Source organism: Impatiens glandulifera, unplaced genomic scaffold (assembly GCF_907164915.1).
Source record: "Impatiens glandulifera unplaced genomic scaffold, dImpGla2.1, whole genome shotgun sequence".
In the NCBI taxonomy this organism is placed as follows: domain Eukaryota; kingdom Viridiplantae; phylum Streptophyta; class Magnoliopsida; order Ericales; family Balsaminaceae; genus Impatiens; species Impatiens glandulifera.
In genome coordinates, this window is record NW_025918818.1 from 33,289 (window position 1) to 55,616 (window position 22,328).

Sequence of the window (22,328 nt, forward strand, 5' to 3'; positions counted from 1 at the left end):
CTCTCAATTGGTGTATTTCTCGCAAATGGTGTATTTCAATCATTTTGTTTTTTTATAGGATGGGATAGTGGTGGAGAAGAAAAATGATGGGATTGTGAAGGAGAAGAACAATGATGGGATTGTGGAGGAGAAGGTGGAGCAGAATAAAAAGGTGCAGAATAAAAAGGTGCAGAAGACGAAGGTGGTATAGAAGAAGAAGGTGGTGTAGAAAAAGGTGGACAATGATTTGTTTGTGCAAAAGGTGGACAAGGTGCAAAAGAAGGAAAAGTAGAGGGTGGAGGAGAAGGAGGAGGATGTGGTGGAATTGGACGATGTATCCCACGTCCAATTTAAGAGAAAAGGGTTGAGGTCAAAATCTCTACTTAGTCCCTACACCGTCCCTCGTCCAAAAACGAAGGTGAAAGAAGATGTTGAGGATCCAATCATTGTCGATCCTATGGCGAAGTTTGATCCAAAACTGAAGATAGATTTGATGAAAGAGTTGGCAAAAGGAGGTCAATGTAAAAAGTTGGAGCTCTGTGTTGGCACTGTATGCTATTCATTCTTCAATACAATTTTGAGGACATGTAAGTGGCTAACTGATGTGGAGCTCAATGTAGGATGTGCTCTGCTAAGAAAAAGAGCATTCACCTACCCTAAGACGTACGCGACGGATTTCAACATCTTAGATTGTCATTTTGTCCATTTGTTTATATCACACTATGACAAATTTGTTGTTGATTCGGCTGATGCTGATAAACCACAAGGCCATTCTTTTAATGAATCCTTTTACTTGTACTACTGGGGTAGAGAAAATAGACATATGCTCAATTGGAGCATTGTTGATGACATTTACTTCCCCCTCAACCTCGACCTCAAGCACTGGGCACTATGTGTTCTACGAATGAAAGAATGGAGAATTAATGTTTATGATTGTGATCAGTCAATTTTCAATGACGACGATTTTGCAGAATTCATGATACCCATGTGTCAAATGTTGTCGCCCTTCTTTCATAAAGCAATGTCTGAAGTTCAAATGGCCAGATATCATAACATGACAATGGAGACTTTAAGATTTCGTAGAATCCCATATCCAAAAGTACCAAAAGCAACAATAAGTGGGGACTGTAGCGTTTTTGTATAAATGTATATAGAGTACCTGACTACTAAACTTGGTCTAGAAAATTGCATATCAGATAAGATAAAATTTTATAAAGAAAAGTGGGCAGTCAGGTTGTTCCACCAAATTTTAGAGCCATGAAGTTGTAATATGTTGAATATTGTTTCACATGTTGTGTAAATTATTGTTGTAATATGCTGTGTAATATTGAATACTATTTATCATCATTAGTTATGTATTTCTCACATTTGGTGTATTTCTCGCAAATGGTGCATTTTGAGCCTATGGTGTGTTTCTCGCAATTGGTGTATTTCTCGCAAATGTTGTATTTCGAGTATATGGTCTATTACAATATGCGTGAGTTATTACTCATGCATATTACAACATGACTCACGCATATTCAATATGCGTGAGTTATGACTCACGCATATATAATATGCGTGAGTCATAATATGCGTGAATTGTAATACTGAATTATAATATGAGTTATGAATCACGCATATTACAACATGACTCACTCACGCATATTGTAATATGCGTGAGTCACTATTTGTTCAACAAGCTGAGTCATTAGCATGGTCAACCTAGATGGACACTTTGTGGCTTCTCTCTGTTTACTTGAAATGATAATTGAAACAACTATACTGTTTACCAGCACAACAAAAGTAATAAAATAGACAACTCACACATTACAAAATTGAATTAAACTTAGAACAGTTGTTGAGAAGATGATGGTTGATCAAAACCAATAATCTGTATATGCCAACAATCTTAATCAACACCAACAATCTATATATGCCAACAATCTTAATCAACACCAACAATCTATAATCAAAAACCAATATGTATATGCCAACAATCTGTAATAAAAACCATAGACAATATTCATAAGACAAAATTAACAATAATTGATACAATATTCATAAGATAAAACCAACATTTGTTCAAGCAGGAGATGATGGCGGCTGAGATGATGGTTGTTGAGATGATGGCGGCTGAGATGATGGCTACTGAGATGATAGCGGCTGAGATTATGCTCTTGCACCTCTTGTAGTAGAGAGTTCAGGCATCATTGATTTGCATGTTGCCCTGTTATGACCTTAACCACCACATGAGCTACATCTTCTCGGTACCTTACGAGTCTCACCTTGAGATGACCTACGCTTTGTTTGTGGTCGCCATTTCTTAACCTGAACAGGTAGTTTAAGGCACACTCGTTGCTTGATATTTTTTGGAATATCCCAAGAGTCTTGATGACAAACTAGATAGTATGTCTCTGTATATACATTGATCCACTATTTAGTTGAGTAATACCTGAAAAAGATAACAATTGAACATGTGAGCAATTGGTTAGTTAGTTAGTTAGATAGATTCAAGAGCATATCATTACCTTAAGCAGAACTCATATGCATCCAATTTATGGGTACGGGCAGCAGCCAGGGTATGAGTGCAAGGAAGACTAGATACATTAAATACCCTACAACTACAACCCAATCCTTTCAAGTCAACTTTAAAATTAGATTCACCGTCATGCACATAAAACTCGAATCGGTTAAGTGGATGGACGTTATATAATCTGGTCTTCTCAGCTTGATCACGTAAGAACTTTTCATAATAATGAGATAAATGTTCCTTGTGATTGGACATTTTTTCACTTCTATTATTAAACCATTCTTGTATTGTGAATCTTAAATAATCAACTAACGTTGTTATGGGATACTTTCTAGCTTCCCTACTTTGACTATTAAAGCTCTCGGTGTAATTGCTTGTCATTTGATTGTATCGTTTACCAGGGAAAAGGCACGACTCCATCTCTCCAACCCAATATCTGCCAAATACATGGCAATACAGGGGTCATTAGCATTGATCTTGTCAAAATGTCGATTAAACTACAAGATTTTGTATGCACGAGAAGCCAAATCAAACTCTAAGTGGCAGTGATCAGTTTTAAATTTGGCCATAATATTCATCTTGATGTGGTAAGTACATGCACCGTGATATGCTTCTGGAAAAAATAAGCACAAGGCATTGACGATGTTTGGGTGTCTATCGGATACGAAGACGAAATCATCAACTAATCCAATTGCATATCTAAGTTTTTGCATGAAATAAGTCCAGAAGTTGTTATTCTCTAAATCAACAACGTAGAATGCAACGGGATGGAGTTGTTCATTCACATCTAATGTTATCGTCACCAATAGCTGACCTCCAACCTTGTGCTTAAGAAAACTGGCATCGACGCACAATATCGGACGACAACAGTTTTTGAAACCCCTAATTGAGAGGACTAGGGACATGAACATATACCTGAAATGGTCATGCCCATCCGTCTGGATGTCTGTTATGGTACCCGAATTATTCTTCTCGAACAGGTACAGGTATGATGGCAATTTACCATAGGAATCTTCAATAGTTCCTTGCACCGCCATTAGGATCTTTACTATGGACCTCCAAGCCTTATTATAAGTCATCTTTATTCCATAAGTTCTCTATATGTCTTCTATTATTTTCTGGGGCATGTGGTCATGGTGATGATCCATGTACTTTCTCTTCATGCATTCCCCAAAAACCCATGTTGGTGCTTGCCTTTTATTATCTTGCCTCGTCACAATTGAACATGTATGATGTTTTACAAATTTACGAATCTGAAACATCTCCGATGATTTTCCTTTCACAACACGCAATCTCCACTTGCAATTCTTGTTGGAATTAAACTAATTCCATTAATTAAATGGAAATGATATTTGAGCTAATGAAATTCACATCAAATTCAAATGTGAATTAAGTGTAAAATTAATCCAAATGAAATTCACATGAAATTCAATATGAATTAAAATGAAATTAATCCAAATGAAATTCACATGAAATTCAAATTTGAATTAAAGTGAAATTAATCCAAATGAAATTTACATGAAACTCAAATGTGAATTAAGGTGAAATTTCATCCAAATGAAATTCACATCAAATTCATTGTGAATTAAATTTGTTAATTGTTACAATTAACATAAATGTCTTGAATGAGGCAATTAACAAATGGTGTTAATTGTTATTTTAACTACAAAATATTTATTGTAGGATGTAAATTGCAAAGATGATGAAAAGGCAAGCAACGATAACCGTTAGATGATTGGATTAGTGACCGTTGGATTAAAGAATTGATTATGAGTTTAATTTTCAACTATAAATATCCCTTCACATTGTATTCCTCTCCACACATGATCTTATCACTTCTCACTCTAGAATTATAAAAGTCTTTCCTTGTTCTTGTGAGTGTTCTTGTGAGTGTTCTTGTGAGTGTTCTTCGAGTTTCTTGACTCGACCATTTTTGTGTGAAACCCGGTGATTGTGATTCACGTACTTTTGTCTAGTTCGCTATTGTAGTGGTTTTTCTGTACTAAATCATTACAAGTTCCGTTGTACCCTGGGAAGTAGCCATCGACGACACTCTCCAGCACAAACGGGAGACGGTTAAACTGTTTTAAGGGAACTGTGATTTCACAGGCCTCAGAGCAAATAAGAAGACATTTCTTCATCTCATCACATAATCTATTGTATATATTCTATTATTATTTTATTGTATTCATATATTATTTATGTGTAATTGTTATGAGATAAGATTACAAACAATCTTAAAACAATATCAAATATTACTTATCTCAAATTCTTACACGTTTCTGGTTTTATTTCAGAAATGATTACCGAAACACCTACTTCTAAGTTCTAACATGAGGATGTTGGTTCCAGCTAACCATCTGGATAAGACAGAAAAGTTTGATGGCTCAAAATTTAAGAGATGGTAGCAGAAGATGTTCTTCTACCTCAAGACCCTGAGTCTTGCGCGATTCCTCACGGAGGATCCTCCCACTCCCAAAATCGATGAGCCAAATGTGGCTTCATCATCAGATGCAAATGTGCATCCGAAAGTTGATGTACAAGCGGCTTCGGCCATTAATGCTTGGCACCGTTCAGATTTATTATGTAGAAATTACGTGTTGAATGACTTTTTAGATTCATTGTACAATGTGTACAATGAAAAGAATACGGCCAAAGAACTATGAAAATCTCTTGAACGTCAGTACAAAACAGAAGATGCGGGTGCAAAAAGGTTTATGGTCGGTCGATTTTTGGACTATAAAATGGTAGATTCAAGACCGGTCATTAATCAAGTTCAAGAGATCCAAGTTATTTTGCACGAAATTCATGCTGAGGGCATGAATTTGAGAGAAACTTTCCAAGTGGCGGCTATTATTGAGAAGTTGCCACCGTCTTGGAATGATTTCAAGAACTACCTTAAGCACAACAGAAAGGAGATGAACGTAGAAGAATTGGTGATTCGTCTACACATTGAAGAGGAAAATAAAAGCGCCACAAAGAAATACTTTAGTCAACATGTGGCTAAAGCAAATGTGGTTGAGCATGGTAAAGACAAGAAGAAACAAAATTGTTTTGTCAAAAACCGGAACATTAATCCTAAAGGAGGAATTTCTAAGAAGTTCACGGGCAAGTGTATCAATTGCAATGGCATGGGCCATAGATATTCTGATTGCAAGAAGTCGAGAAGAGTTCGAGAGACTAACTTGACTCAAGGATTATCGGACATGGATCTATGTGCGATGATATCTGAGATTAACTTGGTGGGGTCTAATCCACGAGAGTGGTGGGTTGACACAGGAGCTACAAGGCATGTTTGCTCCAACAAAGAAGTATTTTTAAGCCTCGAAGAAGTGAAGAATGGTGAAAAGTTGTTCATGGGGAATTTTTCCACTTCTGACATACAATGTGAAGGAAAAGTGGTGTTAAGGTTGTCTTTAGGGAAATATTTAATATTGACTAATGTGTTGTATATTCCGGATATTCAAAAAATTTGATATCCGGATCACTTACAAGTAAGCATGGTTTTAGAATTGTGATTGAGTCGGATAAAATTATTTTATCCAAAGGTGGAATGTTTGTAGGTAGAGGTTATGTTACTGATGGACTTTTTAAGCTCAATGTAATAGCAGTTAAGCCAAGTATGAATGAAAAGAATAAGTCTTCTATTTATTTGTTGGAGTCTTCCATTTTATGGGATGGTAGACTAGGTCATATTATTATGATTCGATGCATCGATTAATAAAACTAAATAGTATACCTACATTCGAAATAATAAGAAACACAAGTGTGAAATTTGTGTTGAAGTGAAATTGACGAGACCATCCTTTCGAAACGTTAAAAGAAGTGATAGACTGCTTGATTTAATTCATACAGATGTGTGTGATTTAAAAGGAACACAAACACGTGATGGAGGAAAATACTTCATTACTTTTATTGATGATAACACAAAATATTGTTATGTGTATATTCTTAAAAGTAAAGATGAATCCATAGAGAAATTCACTCTCTATAAAAATGAGGTTGAAAATCAACTTGGTAAAAAGATCAAGGTGTTAAGAAGTGATAGAGGAGGTGAGTATGAATCACCTTTTGCCGAGTTATGTGCTCAACATGCTATAATCCATGAGACGACAACACCTTATTCTCCTCAGCAAAACGGTACGACTAAGAGAAAAAATAGAACATTAAAAGAAATTATGAATTCACTTCTATTAAGTTCTGGTCTACCACAAAACATGTGGGGAGAAGCTATTTTGACGGCTAATTACCTTTTAAATAAGGTTCCACGTAAGAAGCTAGATAAAAGTCCATATGAGTTGTGGCATGAAAGAAAACCATCATATGAATACTTACGAATGTGGGGGTGTCTAGCTAAGATAGTCATACCATTACTTAAAAAGGTAAAAGTTGGACCAAAACTGTTGATTGTATATTTATTGGATATGCACATAACAGTAGTGCTTATCGTTTTCTTATGTTTAATTGGACATTACGGATATTCATAAGAATACAATAATGGAATCGAGAAATGCATCGTTCTGTGAACATGTACTTCCATATAAGTCTAATGAAGAACAACGTTCTCCAAAAAGATTTCTTGAACTAGATGAACAAGAAAAGGAGAATGAAGTTGAGGTTGAACTTAGACGAAGTAAATGAGCTAGAACCGAAAAATCATTTGGTCCAGATTTTATTACTTTCATGATGGAAAGTGAACCTCAAACGTATAATGAGACAATTACGTCGTCTGAAGGGCCTCAATGGAAAAAGGCAATTAATAGTGAGATAAAATCTATCTTGTAAAACCATACATGGTAACTAGTGGATCTGCCTCTAGGAAATAAACCATTAGGTTGCCGATGGATTTTCAAAAGGAAAATGAAAGTTGATGGATCAATTGATAAATATAAGACAAGACTGGTGGTAAAAGGATATCGCCAACGAGAAGGTCTTGATTATTTTGATACATATTCTCCTATTACGAGAATAACTTATATTCGATTGATTCTTATGATTGCTTCTTTGCGCAATCTGGAAGTTTATCAAATGGATGTAAAAACAGCTTTCTTAAATGGAGACATGGAAGAAGAAATTTACATAGATCAATCTCAAGGATTTTCTTCTCAAGGGCAAGAAAATAAAGTTTGTAAATTGGTTAAGTCATTGTATGGCTTAAAACAAGCTCCAAAACAATGACATTAGAAATTTGGTCATGCTATGATCTCAAGTGGATTTAAGATCAATGAATGTGATAAATGTATTTATATTAAAGACACAAAAAATGGTTACGTCATTTTATGTCTTTATGTAGATGACATACTTATCATTGGAAGTCGTGATAAAATGGTTAAATCTACTAAACATATGTTAAATTGACATGAAAGATATGGGATTGGCTGATTTGATTCTTGGAATCAAAGTGATTAGAACATCGAAAGTGATAGTTTTAAGTCAATCACATTATGTGGATAAGATCCTTGAAAAATTTAACAAGGATTATTCGGCATTGCCTAAGGATAGATACGAGTCAACATCTATCTAAAAATCGCGGAGAGAGTGTTTCTCAATTAGAATATTCTCAAATAATTGGGAGTCTAATATACTTAATGAGTTGTACAAGACCAGATATAGCCTATGCAGTAAGCAAACTAAGTAGATACATGCGTAATCCGAGTAATAATCATTGGAAAGCCATTGTACGATTACTTAGGTATTTAAGAAATACTCGTGATTATGGTCTGCACTACAGGAGACATCCTGCTGTTATCGAATGGTACACTGATGTTAATTGGATTTTAGATATGAAAGACTCTAAGTCAACAAGTGGATATGTATTTACACTTAGAGGTGCAGCTATATCTTGGAAATCTTCTAAACAAACTATTATTGCTAGATCCACGATGGAATCTGAATATATAGCTCTTGAAAAATGTGGTGAAAAAGTTAAATGGCTACGTCTATTCTTAGAAGATATTCCAATATGGTCTAAGCCTGTACCAGCAATTTCTATTCATTGTGATAGTCAATCTGCGATCGGACGAGCTAAGAGTCATATGTATAATAGTAAGTCTAGACATATACGTCGTAGACATAATACCATTAGACAATTACTCTCTACTGGAATTATCTTAATTGATTACGTAAAATCAAAAGATAATATTGCGGATCCGCTAACCAAAGGGTTAAATAGAGAGTTGGTGTTAAAGTCCTCACAAGGAATGAGATTTAAGCCTACAATAAGTTAGTATGAAGGGAAACCCAATCTATGATGACTAGAGATTCCAAGAACTAGATTCAATGGGACAACCTAATTGTACAAAACTTGGTAGATTGCTATGGATAAAAAATCCTACGATAAAATAGCATTTCAGGAAAGGATAAGAACACAGGATTTTAATGATTCTTTGTGAACAAAGAGATCACCTATGTGAGAGAGAAGTGGGATCGCTTCGAAAGAATTGCACGGCTCAATTCTAGACCTTCTCACTGAACTAGGCGAGTGTTCATGGGCAAAATGAACACAATCATGAGAACTGACAAGTATCAGGAAGAATTCTATGTGAAAGTGTGTAATCGTTTACACAGAAGGCAGAATAGTTCAAGGATATCGAGTCTACTAATCGACTAGTAAAGTTATATACTTTCATAAGAGAAGGTTCAAAGGGTTACACTTACCTATCCTATGTAGAATTCAACTGTTGAACCTTTCACCGAGTTAATCTTTCAATTTCCATTAATGTGGGGGATTGTTGGAATTAAACTAATTCCATTAATTAAATGGAAATGATATTTGGGCTAATGAAATTCACACCAAATTCAAATGTGAATTAAGTGTGAAATTAATCCAAATGAAATTCACATGAAATTCAAATATGAATTAAAATGAAACAAATCCAAATGAAATTCACATGAAATTCAAATGTGAATTAAAGTGAAATGAATTCAAATGAAATTCACATGAAAATGTGAATTAAGGTGAAATTTCATCCAAATGAAATTCACATCAAATTCATTATGAATTAAATTTGTTAATTGTTACAATTAACATAAATGTCTTGAATGAGGCAACTAACAAATGGTGTTAATTGCTATTGTAAGTACAAAATATTTATTGTAGGATGTAACTTGCAAAGATGATGAAAAGGCAAGCAACGATAACCGTTGGATGAATGGATGATGGATTAGTGACCGTTGGATTAAAGAATTGATTATGAGTTTAATTTTCAACTATAAATATCCCTTCACATTGTATTCCTCTCCACATATGATCTTATCACTTCTCACTCTAGAATTATAAAAGTCTTTCCTTGTTCTTGTGAGTGTTCTTGTGAGTGTTCTTAGAGTTTCTTGACTCGACCATTTTTGTGCGAAACCCGGTGATTGTGATTCAGGTATTTTTGTCTAGTTCGCTGTTGTAGTGTTTTTTTGTGTTAAATCATTACAGGTTTTGTTGTACCCTGGGAAGTAGCCACCGACGAAACTCTCTAGCACAAACGGGAGACGGTAAAACTGTTTTAAGGGAACTGTGATTTCACAGGCCTTGGAGAAAACGAGAAGACATTTATTCATCTCATTATATAATCTATTGTATTTGTTCTATTATCATTTTATTGTATTCATATATTATTTACGTGTAATTGTTATGAGATAAGATTATCAACAATTCTTATCCAAACCTTTCACACACCAAATTTCTTTTTTTTGACTTCTCCACTTTGAATTCAAAATAATTAGCCATCGCATATTTATGTAACCTCAGTTGAAGTTCTTTTTTATTCTCAAATAACGAACTGAATTCCAATCCGATTTCGCAAGTTAATGCCTCATGTATCGAATTTTCACTAATTGGTATGTTACTAGCAACTCAATCTAATCAGCTTGGTTGGGTACGAGCAACAACATTGCTTAGTTGTGTACTAGGAACCTAAGCATTGTTTGATTGTGTACTAGGAACTCAATCACTGCAGTTTGGTTGTGTACTAGGAACCCAATCATTATTTGTTTGTGTACTAGGAACTCAATCATCAACCCATCATTCAGACGCAAACATGGGTCTTCTTCTATGTCATTTTGAGTTTAAAACACAACCTTCAGCTGCTGAAACTTCGGGAATACGTCAAGATCATTAATTGCTGGAACTACTACACTTTCTTGAGTTGGGTTTGTTGGGTTTCTAGGTAGTAATTTCTCTACTAAAGATACACACAGTGTAGTGCGATGGTGGAGTGATATCGAGGTTTCAACTAAAAGAAGTTCACATCCATATCTTGTTTGATATCAGTTATAAAGGAAAATTTGTCATCCACACTCGGAGTATTATACTTGGTTTGAAGAAATAAATCATATCTAGATTTATCAATATTAGTAGAAGAATAGATCTTATCAACTAATTCAGCATATGTAGAATTTAGGGGAACATTCAAACCTCTAGTTGACTTTGGAACAAAATGAGTTATGCAATTCGTAATTTTCTACTCTCCATCAAGGTAAAGAAGTACTTGAGCTGCAATTGAAAATAGTTCAACGATTATACGCGTATTATAATGTTATGTTATTGGTTCACATAAAATAAACGTACCCATTTGAGAACCCATTTGAGAACGAAGAGTCGTGGGTCTTCAGCTGCTGAACTTGAACGAAGGGACGGAGCTGAGAATATACAATAACCGTAAGTTACCAAACATTGGAAAAGCTAAGCAACATCAGAATATACCAAGTTCGTGAATATACAACAATGGATAAGCTAAGAAACATCATAATATACAAATGTTCGTGAATATACAATGTTCGTGAATATACAATGCTCGTGAATATACAATGTTCATACACATATACCCTATACCATCAATATAAACAGATAAACCCTAAACTATAAATATCCTAAAACTAAGGATTATCCATCAATATATAAGCATCAATGAGTTATACATAAAAGCTAGACTGAATAATAACATTACACAACCCTAAACCCAATCTCTAAAGCCTAAACTGACCTGTAAAGGAACGACGACACGGACGGAAGGACCAGTCCCATAAGCATCAATCGATGATGTTGAACGAAGTTGGAATGGAAAGTCGACAGTTGTAAAGACGAAGTTTTGGAAGTCGGGGTGGGAGAGAGTCGATAGATATTCGTGAATGGGTTTTGTTTTAAATTAGGGCAACAAAAAGTATATATACGATGAAAGACGAGAAATGACATTCACGCATTTTCATCTAAAAATCGTGAGTTCATAAACGCGTTTTAGATGAAACGCATGAGTGGCATTTATCGACTTTCCATTTACGGGAAATGTCATTCATGTGTTTCATCTAAAACGCGTTTATGAACTCACGCTTTTTAGATGAAAATGTGTGAATGGCATTTCTCGTAAATGAGCGGTTAATCAGGTGCGCGAGGGTATTATAGACTTTTCGCATGGCAAAAAGACCCATTTTGCAAACATTATCAGGCGCGAACCTTCTTTGGAATTATGCCTCTTATGAGGGTCATTTCATGAAATTTCCCGAATTACAAAGTCTTAAATTTCATAGATTATTGTTTCTTAAACAACTCTATCCACCACCATTTTTTTAAATGAGATTTTCTATTACGAAATCTATCATAGGTTCCCTTCACATGGAGGGGCAAAATGATAATAATTAAAAAAAATATCGTTTTGCCCCTCCATGTGAGAGGTAACAAGTATGATATGTAACATAGGATCTCATTTGTCATCTCATCTTCCTATTATTGTTATATAATATATAGTTATATACTTAGTTTTATTTTTATTTTCTTGGAATTAAAGGAGAACTAGACACCCCACAACCATGATCTCCGCTTAAACTTAAAACGCTTCAAGATGAATCAAATTCGTGACTTTTTGATCTCTTAAGCCGACTCTTACCACTGAGTTACCTTAGTGGGTTAAAAATAGGACCACGGGTTAAGCACATAACTCGCAAACGCATTTAATCAAACACAAAATTAATCGTCTGACATACTCGAATTCAAAACCTCAATAAGGCTGAAAATATCTCACTCTTATTACCGTCAAACTAAACTAATGAGGAATTACTTAGTTCTCTTATATTAATGCATTTAGATATTCTTTTATATAGGAAAACGTATAAATATTCTTACTATTATAAAGGCAAAAGAAAGTTATAATTGTTCATTCTTGAGAGAGGAAAAACAACAAAATTTTAAAGTTCAAAGGGCTCAAACTTAGAAATTGAACGCGCGATCGAGGTCTCCTTGTACTCTTTGTATATGTATCTTCTGTATGTTGTAGTAAGTTCTCATTACCTTCATGTGTGTATGTTTGTACATGCGCGTCTGCAATTGGTTGTCATTTGAGCTCGACTTTCTCTACAGCCCTAGAATTCGATATGTTGAACCTTTAATTGGTTGAGGGCTCGTAAAAGACAGGTTTTTATGTGGAATGTTCACTCTGGATTTGGTTTCATCTCAATTGACTTCTTTTTATTTTATTTCTTATCGTTTATTCTCTTGCTTCCTGCATAAAAACAGAAGATGGATAATGAAACTGGAAGAACAGAAGAGGCAGATTCATCTGAAACAAATCGTATAAAAGAAGTTGTTACATATAGCTAGTAATTTAGTATAATTGTATGATATTTATGTTTGTTGTGTGTGTTGTGTTTATGATAAGTTTAGACAGTTATACAAGTTAGAAGTTAGTAACTGTTTGTGTAGTGGGTAGTTATGAAAGGTAGTTATGTAACTGTAATATTATAATGTTTGGGTACAACAATCCCAAATCTCTTTATCAATGTTATGGAAAATCTTAAAGGTTGTTATGTAACTTTTCTTCTTCTGCTTGGATGTTAATGAATTGACAGATCCTTCTTTCTTCTTCAGATTTCTTCTTCTTCTTCAAAAACACTACTTCCGCTACCCTAAATCATAAAACCACATAATTCAGTAATTTGTCAAACCCTAACCTGTAACATCTTGGTATTAGAGCCATACAATCCTACCATGGTGGAAACCCGACAACAGTCAGAGATTGATGCCCTTCGTGCTTCCATCGAAACGTTAACCGCCTCCTTTCATGATGTGAACACTAGAATGGATCATAAATTTGACACTATTGAAACTCGTATGAAGGCCACTAAAGAACAAATTCATATTCTTGGCCAAGAAAATCGCCATAGGGGACACGAGGGTAATGGCCGTCAGAACCCTCCACGTGATAGAAACGTTCGACATATTCCTCCAACCCGGCTCACCAAAGTCGACTTTCCTCGATTTGATGGAACCGAAGTGGAAGGTTGGCTCATATATGCAGAACAATTTTTCCAAGTTGATAAGACGGAGGATGAAACCAAAACAGACATTGCTCTCATCCATTTTATGGGCAACGCCAGAATGTGGTACGGTTCCTATTTGCAGCAATGCAATCATCGGGAAATCTTGACGTGGGAAGTGTTTAGAAGGAATCTACTAGCACATTTTGGTCCCTCTATGTCTGACACCCCCATGAGATAGATTATGCACCTGCGACAGAATGAGGAATCAGTCGTGTATTACAATCAATAATATATAAATATTTCCCAGAAATTGCTTAACCTTCCCGGGGAGTACGTGATAGAATGTTACATGGCGGGTCTGAACGAGGAAATTGCAGATGCTGTCAAACTTAGAAATCCAGAAACTTTGAACGAGGCTATGTCGATGGACAAAGCCCAAGAATCAATATACAGATCCCTGTGGAGCAGAGGACACTTGTATAGTAAATCAGCCCCTTTACTTCCCAAACCAGTCGGGCCAAGTATCAACTAGACTTCTTTTTCAGGCATTCCTCATGCATCTTCTTATGGCGGGAATCAGGGCTCGATGAAACAATTAGAACCTGTTGTATTTGATGAGAAAAGGAGAAAAGGCCTTTGTTACAAATGTTATCAGAAATGGGAACCAAATCACAAGTGTAAAACAAAGTTGTTCATGATCTCGGCTAATGACCAAGAAGCATTACCAGATGTCCAATTGGTTCAAGAAACGGTTGTTGACGATCCTTCATTGTTGCAGCCCAATTTAGTGGAGGAGCCTGCCATTTCTCTACATGCCTTAACCGGTTCCAAGAATTTCCAAACTCTCCAGATCTGGGGCAAGATTGGGAGTCTTTCGATAGTGATCCTTATCGACACAGGCAGCACTCACAACTTCATTAACAACAGGATACTAAGAAATATAGGCCACGAGGCTATGAAAACTCAAGTGTTGTCGGTAAAAGTGGCAGACAGTTCAACCCTGTTTTGTTCCAGCGTTTGCAAAAACCTGAAATGGTCCATGGAAGGTAAAGATTACCAAGCGGATATGAAAGTTCTTACCATGATAGGTTATGATATGTTGTTGGGCATAGAGTGGTTAATTACTGTAGGCACTTCAGCCTGGAATTTTGAAAATCTTACATTTTCTTTTGAAATGGAGGGTGCAACTATTACCTTGCAAGGGATACCCCAAACACAAATTAATCTTATAGAGGGTCACCAGTTGGAGAAATTGTTAAGGAAGGGAAGCCTGGCTGCCATTGTACAAGCAAAAACAGAGAATGAAGCCCAGTTCTTTGCACTTATCACAAGAGCCCAGGAAGAGGTTTCTGAAGATCTTCAGGGGTTGCTTGATGATTTTAGTACTCTATTCCAGCAACCGGATGGCTTACCACTAACAAGAGAGAACGATCATCGGATCCCACTAAAGAAAGGCACCGAAGCTATGTGCTTACACCCCTATCGCTACCCGGCTCTAAAGAAATCAGAAATTGAGAACTTAATCAATGATATGCTAGAAAGGGGAATAATTAGAAAGAGTCACAGTTCGTTCGCTGCTCCTGTGGTGTTGATCAGAAAAAAAGACTTATCTTGGAGGATGTGTATCGATTATAGGAGGTTGAACTCAGCCACCATTAAAGACAAGTTTCCAATTCCGGTGATAGAAGAACTGATGGAGGAGCTGCATGAATCCAAGGTTTTTTCCAAACTGGATTTGAAATCTGGTTTTCACCAAATACGAATGTACCCGGAAGACTGCCATAAGACTGCGTTCCGAACTCATGAGGGCCTGTATGAGTTCCTGGTGATGCCATTTGGCTTGACAAATGCACCTTCCACATTCCAAAGTTTGATGAATGATGTGTTGAAGCCATTTCTAAGGAAATATGTGTTGGTTTTCTTTGATGATATTTTGGTTTACAGTCCAAACTGGAAAGAGCATATATTTCATCTAAGACAAGTATTACTTTTATTACAGCAACATCAATTAGTTTTAAATAAAGGGAAGTGCAGTTTTGGCTGTAATCAAATTGCATACCTGGGACACATTTTGGATGAAAATGGAATAGCTGCAGATCCGGAGAAACTGGAAGCAATGAGCGCATGGCCCGTTCCACAATCACCAAAACAACTGAAGGGATTCCTAGGCTTAACCGGGTATTACTGTAGATTCATTAAGCAATACGGTTGCATTGCTCGACCCCTTACTTCTCTGCTGAAAAAGGGACAGTTTGGTTGGAACAAAGAAGAAGATGACGCATTTCAGTTGCTGAAACAAATGATGATATCCCCTCCAGTTCTGGCGCTGCCCAATTTTCAGACTCCATTTGTTGTAGAGACGGACGCAAGTAGAGCAGGCATTGGTGCAGTGTTGATGCAGGAAGGTCGCTCAATAGCATTTATCAGCAAAGCTATCGAATCCGGGAAGCTTTCATCATCGACTTATGAAAAGGAACGGATGTCCTTAACGTTTGCTGTGCAGAAGTGGAGAACCTACCTCATATATAAAACATTTGTGGTGAAAACAGACCATAAAGTGCTTAAGTATCTGCTAGAACAAAGAGTGCAGACTCCTGCACAAGAAAAGTGGCTTTACAAATTGGTAGGTTATGATTTCACAGTTTAGTATAAAAAGGGAAAAGAGAACCTGGTGGCAGATGCGTTATCCATTCGGGATACAAGGGTCCAATGCGCAGGAATTTCGGTATAACATACAGTTGTGCAAAAACAAATACAAGAAACGTATGTCACATATCTAAATATGGTCAAGCTTGTTCAAGAAATAAGTGATGCACCAAATTCTCACCCGGATTTCACTTATATCGATGGCACATTGAGAAGAACAGGGAAATTAGTAGTTGGATGAAACGTTGAATTGAGGACCACACTGATAGCAGCAATACATTGTGGTGCAGAAGGGGGACATTTAGGCTCACTAATCACACAAAAGAAATTGCAGCTAGTATACTTTTGGTCAGGAATGACTAAGGATGTGCGGGAGTTTGTTCGAACCTACGAGACATGTCAAAAAAATAAGTCAGATAATATGGCATATAAAGGCAGGTTACAGTCATTAACAATTTCAAATCGATATTGGGAATCCATCTCCATGGATTTTATAGAAAATCTCCCCAAAACACAAGGTAAATCAGTAATTTTCGTGGTGGTGGACAGACTATCCAAGATGGAACATTTCATTAGCCTGCGACACCCATTTTTTTCCAAAACAGTCGTTGAAGCTTTTGTCAATAATGTCTTTAAACTTCATGGGATACCTCTGTCTATAGTCAGTGATCGAGATAAAGTGTTCCTCAGCACCTTTTGGCGAGAATTCCGGAAGATACAGCAGGTGCAGCAAAATCTGTCCATAGCATATCATCCTCAATCAGACGGACAAACAGAAATTGTAAACAAATGTTTAGGCACTTACCTACGGTGTATGGCTGAACAATCCCCCAAGGAATGGGTTCGTTGGTTTCCATTGGCTGAGTGGTGGTATAACACCAATTTCCATTCAGTCATCCAAACCTCACCCTTTGAAGTTGTCTATGGGTATTCTCCACCAATTCATACCTCATATGTCGCTGGAGATTCAAGAGTTGAAGAAGTGGACTTAACTCTTTCTGCACGAGAAGCAACTCTCCAATTATTGAAGTTTCACCTACAAAGAGCACAAAACCTAATGAAACAGGTGCACGATAAGAAAAGAACAGATGTGATACTTGAGGTAGGACCTTGGGTCCTACTAAAACTGCACCCCTATAGACAATTATCTATTCGAAAATGTTTCCACAAGCTGTCTCCTAAATTTTTTGGACCATTCAAAGTGCTGGAAAGGATCGGTAATGTGGCTTACAAATTGGAGCTAGGAGCTGGTGCAAAAATACATAATGTTTTTCATGTATCTCAGTTAAAAAGTTTCCAAGGCACCCCTACTACCATTGTGGAAATCCCCCAAACCAAGGAAGTTGACAGGAAATGCAGGATAGTAGGGGAACGAGAGGTCATAGTTCGAAACAAAAAAAAGACACAAGTTTTGGTTGAATGGGAAGGTTCTGGTCCTGAAGACAAAACATGGGAAGATTTTGAAACAATGCATATTCAATTCCCTGAAATGTTCCCAACATGGAAACAAACCAAAGCAAGAACTGTTCGTCGTGGACGACAAACGTTTTAAGGGGGGAATAATGTTACATGTAGCTAGTAATTTAGTATAATTGTATGACAGTTATGTTTGTTGTGTGTGTTGTGTTTATGATAAGTTTAGACAGTTATACAAGTTAGAAGTTAGTAATTGTTTGTGTAGTGGGTAGTTATGAAATGGGTAGTTATGAAAGGTAGTTATGTAACTGTAATACTGTAATGTTTGGGTATAACAATCCAAAATCTCTTTATCAATGTTATGGAAATTCTTAAAGGTTGTTATGTACTTTTTCTTCTTCTTCTTGGCTGTTAATGAATTGACATATCCTTCTTTCTTCTTCAGATTTCTTCTTCTTCTTCAAAAACACTACTTCCGCTGCTTTTGTTTTTTATACCACAGTTAAAAGTCTTACATTTAATTGCGGTATATAGATCCACATTTAAAAGTCTTATATTATTATAAATCATAAAAAAAAATTATTAATAAATTTTAATTTTTATTATTTTAAAAATTAATTGAGATAAATTTTAAAAGAAAATATTAGATAAGTCAATTAAAATATATATACTTGTAAAATATTATTTTATCAAACATTAGTTCGATAAATTAACATACCTTACATGAATTAACAATGAAAAAAAACGAGATAATAAAATATTATATTGAGATTTCATATTTATATATAGTTTTATATCCTATCCACTTGATTTAGTTTATAAATAATTCTAAAAATAATATTAAATCTTATTAATATTTTTTTCTCTCATAATTAATGACTAATTAAATAATAGACAAATTTATGACTAATTAATTTTATAAAATAATATATATATATATATATATATTGAGATAAAATATTTATTATTTTTTAACCTTTATAATTTGGTATGCACTATTATATTTTTTAAGTCAAATAAATATTAAAAATATAGAAAACTAATTTTTTTATTTACATTATTAAAATATGTTTAATGAAGATTTGATATTGTTAAGACTATTTTTTTTATTAATTAATGAAGATAAATTGTTATCAAATATTTATTTAGAATTTTTATTGTATTATTTTTTAAACTTATATTCTAATTAAATTAATAAAATAATGTAATAAATATATATATATATATATATATATATATATATATATATATATTAACAAATATTAAGACTTTTAAACCGTAATGTATTTACAAGTATATACTAGTATTTTTATTAAGAGAAATGATTAGATGAGGTATATACTAGTATATTTATTAAGAATTTGATGAGGGAATTTGGTGAGGTAATGAATTGGCATAATCTTCACTGAAAAAATCAAATAATTTCTCTCATTTCTCTCTTTTCTCCCACTTTTACATTTTCCAACCAAGGTGATGCCAAGTCATTCCCTCACCAAATTTCCTCTCTCTATCACTCCTAATTTATTAATTAAAATGAAATATTATATATATATATATATATATATATTATGCAAGAGAATGATTTGAAGTTGAAAAAATGAAAGAGTGTAAGAATGATTTGAAGTTGAAAAAATGAAAGAGTGTGAGTAAAATAAAAAAAGTAAGTTTCCTCCCAATCCTCTCTCATATGTATATATAATTTTTGTATAAAAGTAAGTTAAAAATAAATATTAATTTAATTTTAAAAAGCTAAATAAGATTATTTTATGCATTATCTTAGAAATTTAATTAAACTAAAAGTTTAAAGAAGTGACTGAGTCAATAATTATATATTATTATAAATTAAAATATTAACCTATTATATAGGTTAAATTTAAATTAAATTTAGTTTCATAGTTTTATATACATTTTGTTTATAAATAATATTAAATCTTATTAATATTTTTTCTTTCACTAATTTAATAACTAATTCATCACTAATTATTTTATCAAATAAAATTTAAAATAATAAAAAATCTAGTTTATAAGTTTATATTTATATATAAAAAATGTCTTATACAAAGTAATTTGTTAAGTGAATACAATTATATAAAGATTTTAAATATTTTTTATTTAAGATTAGTTAATACAATTATCACAATTAATGGTAAATAATTTAATCACATTTACAAATATTATATCTAAATTTCAAATTATATATATATATATAAATATATATATATATAAATATATATATATTATTCATTTTAATTGAAGATAAACATTTTATCATTTTAATCAAAATTTATATTTAAATTATGTCTTTTATAAAATAATATATAAATATATATTAAGATAACTATTTATCATTTTTGTATAAACCTTTATATAATTTGGTATTTACTATTATCTTTTTTAAGTGAAATCAATTCTAAAAATATGAATAATTAGTCATTTTTATCTCATTTAGATTCTTAAAATATGTTTAATGGAGATTTGATATTGTCAAGATTATTTTTTTATTAATTAATGGAGATAAATTGTTATTAATTATTTACTTAGCATTTTGTTGTATTATTTTTTTAACTTATATTTTAATTAAATTCTTGAAATAATATAATATATATATATATACTAATTAACATTATTAAGACTTTAAACAGTAATGAAATTAATTATAACCACTAATATATTTATTCTTATAAAATATATATAATGATTGATTCAATAATTATATATTATTATAAAATTAAATATTAAACTATTATATCTAAAAAAAAAATATTTAGTTTCATAATTTTATATATATTTAGTTTATAAATAATACTAAAAATAATATTAAATCTTATTAATATTTAATCACTAATTAAATAATAAATTAAATAATAGACTAATTCATCTCAAATTAATTCATAAAATTAAATTTTAATTAATAACAAAAATCTAATTTATAACTTTATATTTATATAGATAACAAACGTTTAAAAAAAAACTAGGTAATTTGTACAATTCATCACAATTACATAAATATTTTTTATTTTTTTATTTAAAATTAATTTTATATTAAATAATTTAATCATATTTACAAATAATATATCTAAATTTCAAATAATATAATATATATATATATATAATATTCATATATTTTAATTGAATATAAACTCTCTATCATTTTAGTCAAAATTTATATCTAAATTACTTTTATAAAATTATATATATATATATATATATTAAGATAAACTCTTTATCATTTTTGTGTAAATTTTATAATTTAATATATATTATGATAAACTTTTTATCAAATAAATTCTAAAAATATGGAAGAATAGTCATTTTATCTCATTTACATTCCTAAAATATTTTATAGAAGATTTGACCATTTCAATGACTAATTTCTTATTGAAGATTTGACCATTTCAATGACTAATTTCTTATTGATTAATGGAGATAAATTGCCACCAATTATTTATTTAGCATTTTTGTTATATTTGGTTTTGAATTTAGTTTAAACTCAAAGGTATTTGAAATTGTAATTTTTTTAATTATTAATAATACTTTTTATATTTTAATTTATAAATTATAAAATACAATAAAAATATTTTTGGTTTTAATTAATGAAAATTAAATAAAAAATAAAAACTAATTAAGAAAGTGTGTGAAAATATTTTTTTCTAATTTATATTTAGATAAATATTCAGGATTATTAATAATCTGATAATCACAAGTAATAATAAAAGCGACGGAAAAATATAAACTTTTTAATACGAGAATATAAATATTTTTTATAAATAATTATTGTATGTAAAATTTTTAAATATATTAGTGTTTATTTTTTATAATATTTGTAATTTATAAAATAAAATAAAAATTTTAATTTTTACATATGAATAAAAAAAATATAAGAATTTAATTAAAAAATGAATGGCATATAATATCTTTGAATTATATAATATGTAAATTTATAAATATAATTGAGAATTATTGTATTTAATATTATGTAATTTTTAATTATATAAAATAATAAAAATATTAAGGAATTAAGGGTTATTTATTTCACTTCACCCAGTCCTCCATTTTCTACTCTACGGTTTCACCTTCCACTTTATGTGGAGTTTCAACCTACTCTAGAGTAGTTGATCGAGCACTATCTAAATTCCCTATTCCTATTCTCTTTTGCGCATTATTTACATTTCCTATTATATTTCTAACGCTTCACCTTACTCGGTACATTTGAAGAAGATTTTTGCATTTTCTAGCGCTTCACCTTACTCGGTACATTTGAAGAAGATTTTTTCATAGCTTCACCTGGTATATTTGAAGAAGTTTTCTGCATTGTAAGTATAGTACTTTTGTTTCATCGGCCAGGTCCTCCATCTTTTAGATAATGATTATTTGTAAGTTTGTAAAGATGCATTCATTAAGTTGTGTTATGGTGTATTAATAGAAGTATGAAAGAAATTTGGTCATTGAATATAATTAACTTTATTTATGAATTTTAGGTTATCAAAATGTGGTTGTCATTAATATAAATTTGAAAAAACTAATGAATATTCTA

General features: G+C 32.6%; 1 protein-coding gene across 1 annotated transcript; it reads left to right on the forward strand.

Annotated features, from left to right (window-relative positions):
• Positions 1 to 5,235: 5,235 nt before the first annotated feature.
• On the forward strand, positions 5,236 to 9,941 carry LOC124917068. The gene is made up of 3 exons (XM_047457638.1): positions 5,236 to 5,900; positions 8,223 to 8,466; positions 9,918 to 9,941. Exons 1-3 carry the CDS (start codon positions 5,236 to 5,238, stop codon positions 9,939 to 9,941), a joined length of 933 nt encoding a protein of 310 aa, XP_047313594.1.
• The last annotated feature ends 12,387 nt before the right edge of the window (positions 9,942 to 22,328 follow it).

Coding starts and splice junctions, on each gene's coding strand:
- LOC124917068 (XM_047457638.1), top strand. CDS start 5,236: ATGGTAGATTCAAGACCGGTCATTAATCAAGTTCAAGAGATCCAAGTT. Junction 5,901..8,222: donor GAAGGAAAAGTGGTGTTAAG/GTTGTCTTTAGG, acceptor TCTGCACTACAG/GAGACATCCTGCTGTTATCG. Junction 8,467..9,917: donor TTCCAATATGGTCTAAGCCT/GTACCAGCAATT, acceptor AAATCATTACAG/GTTTTGTTGTACCCTGGGAA.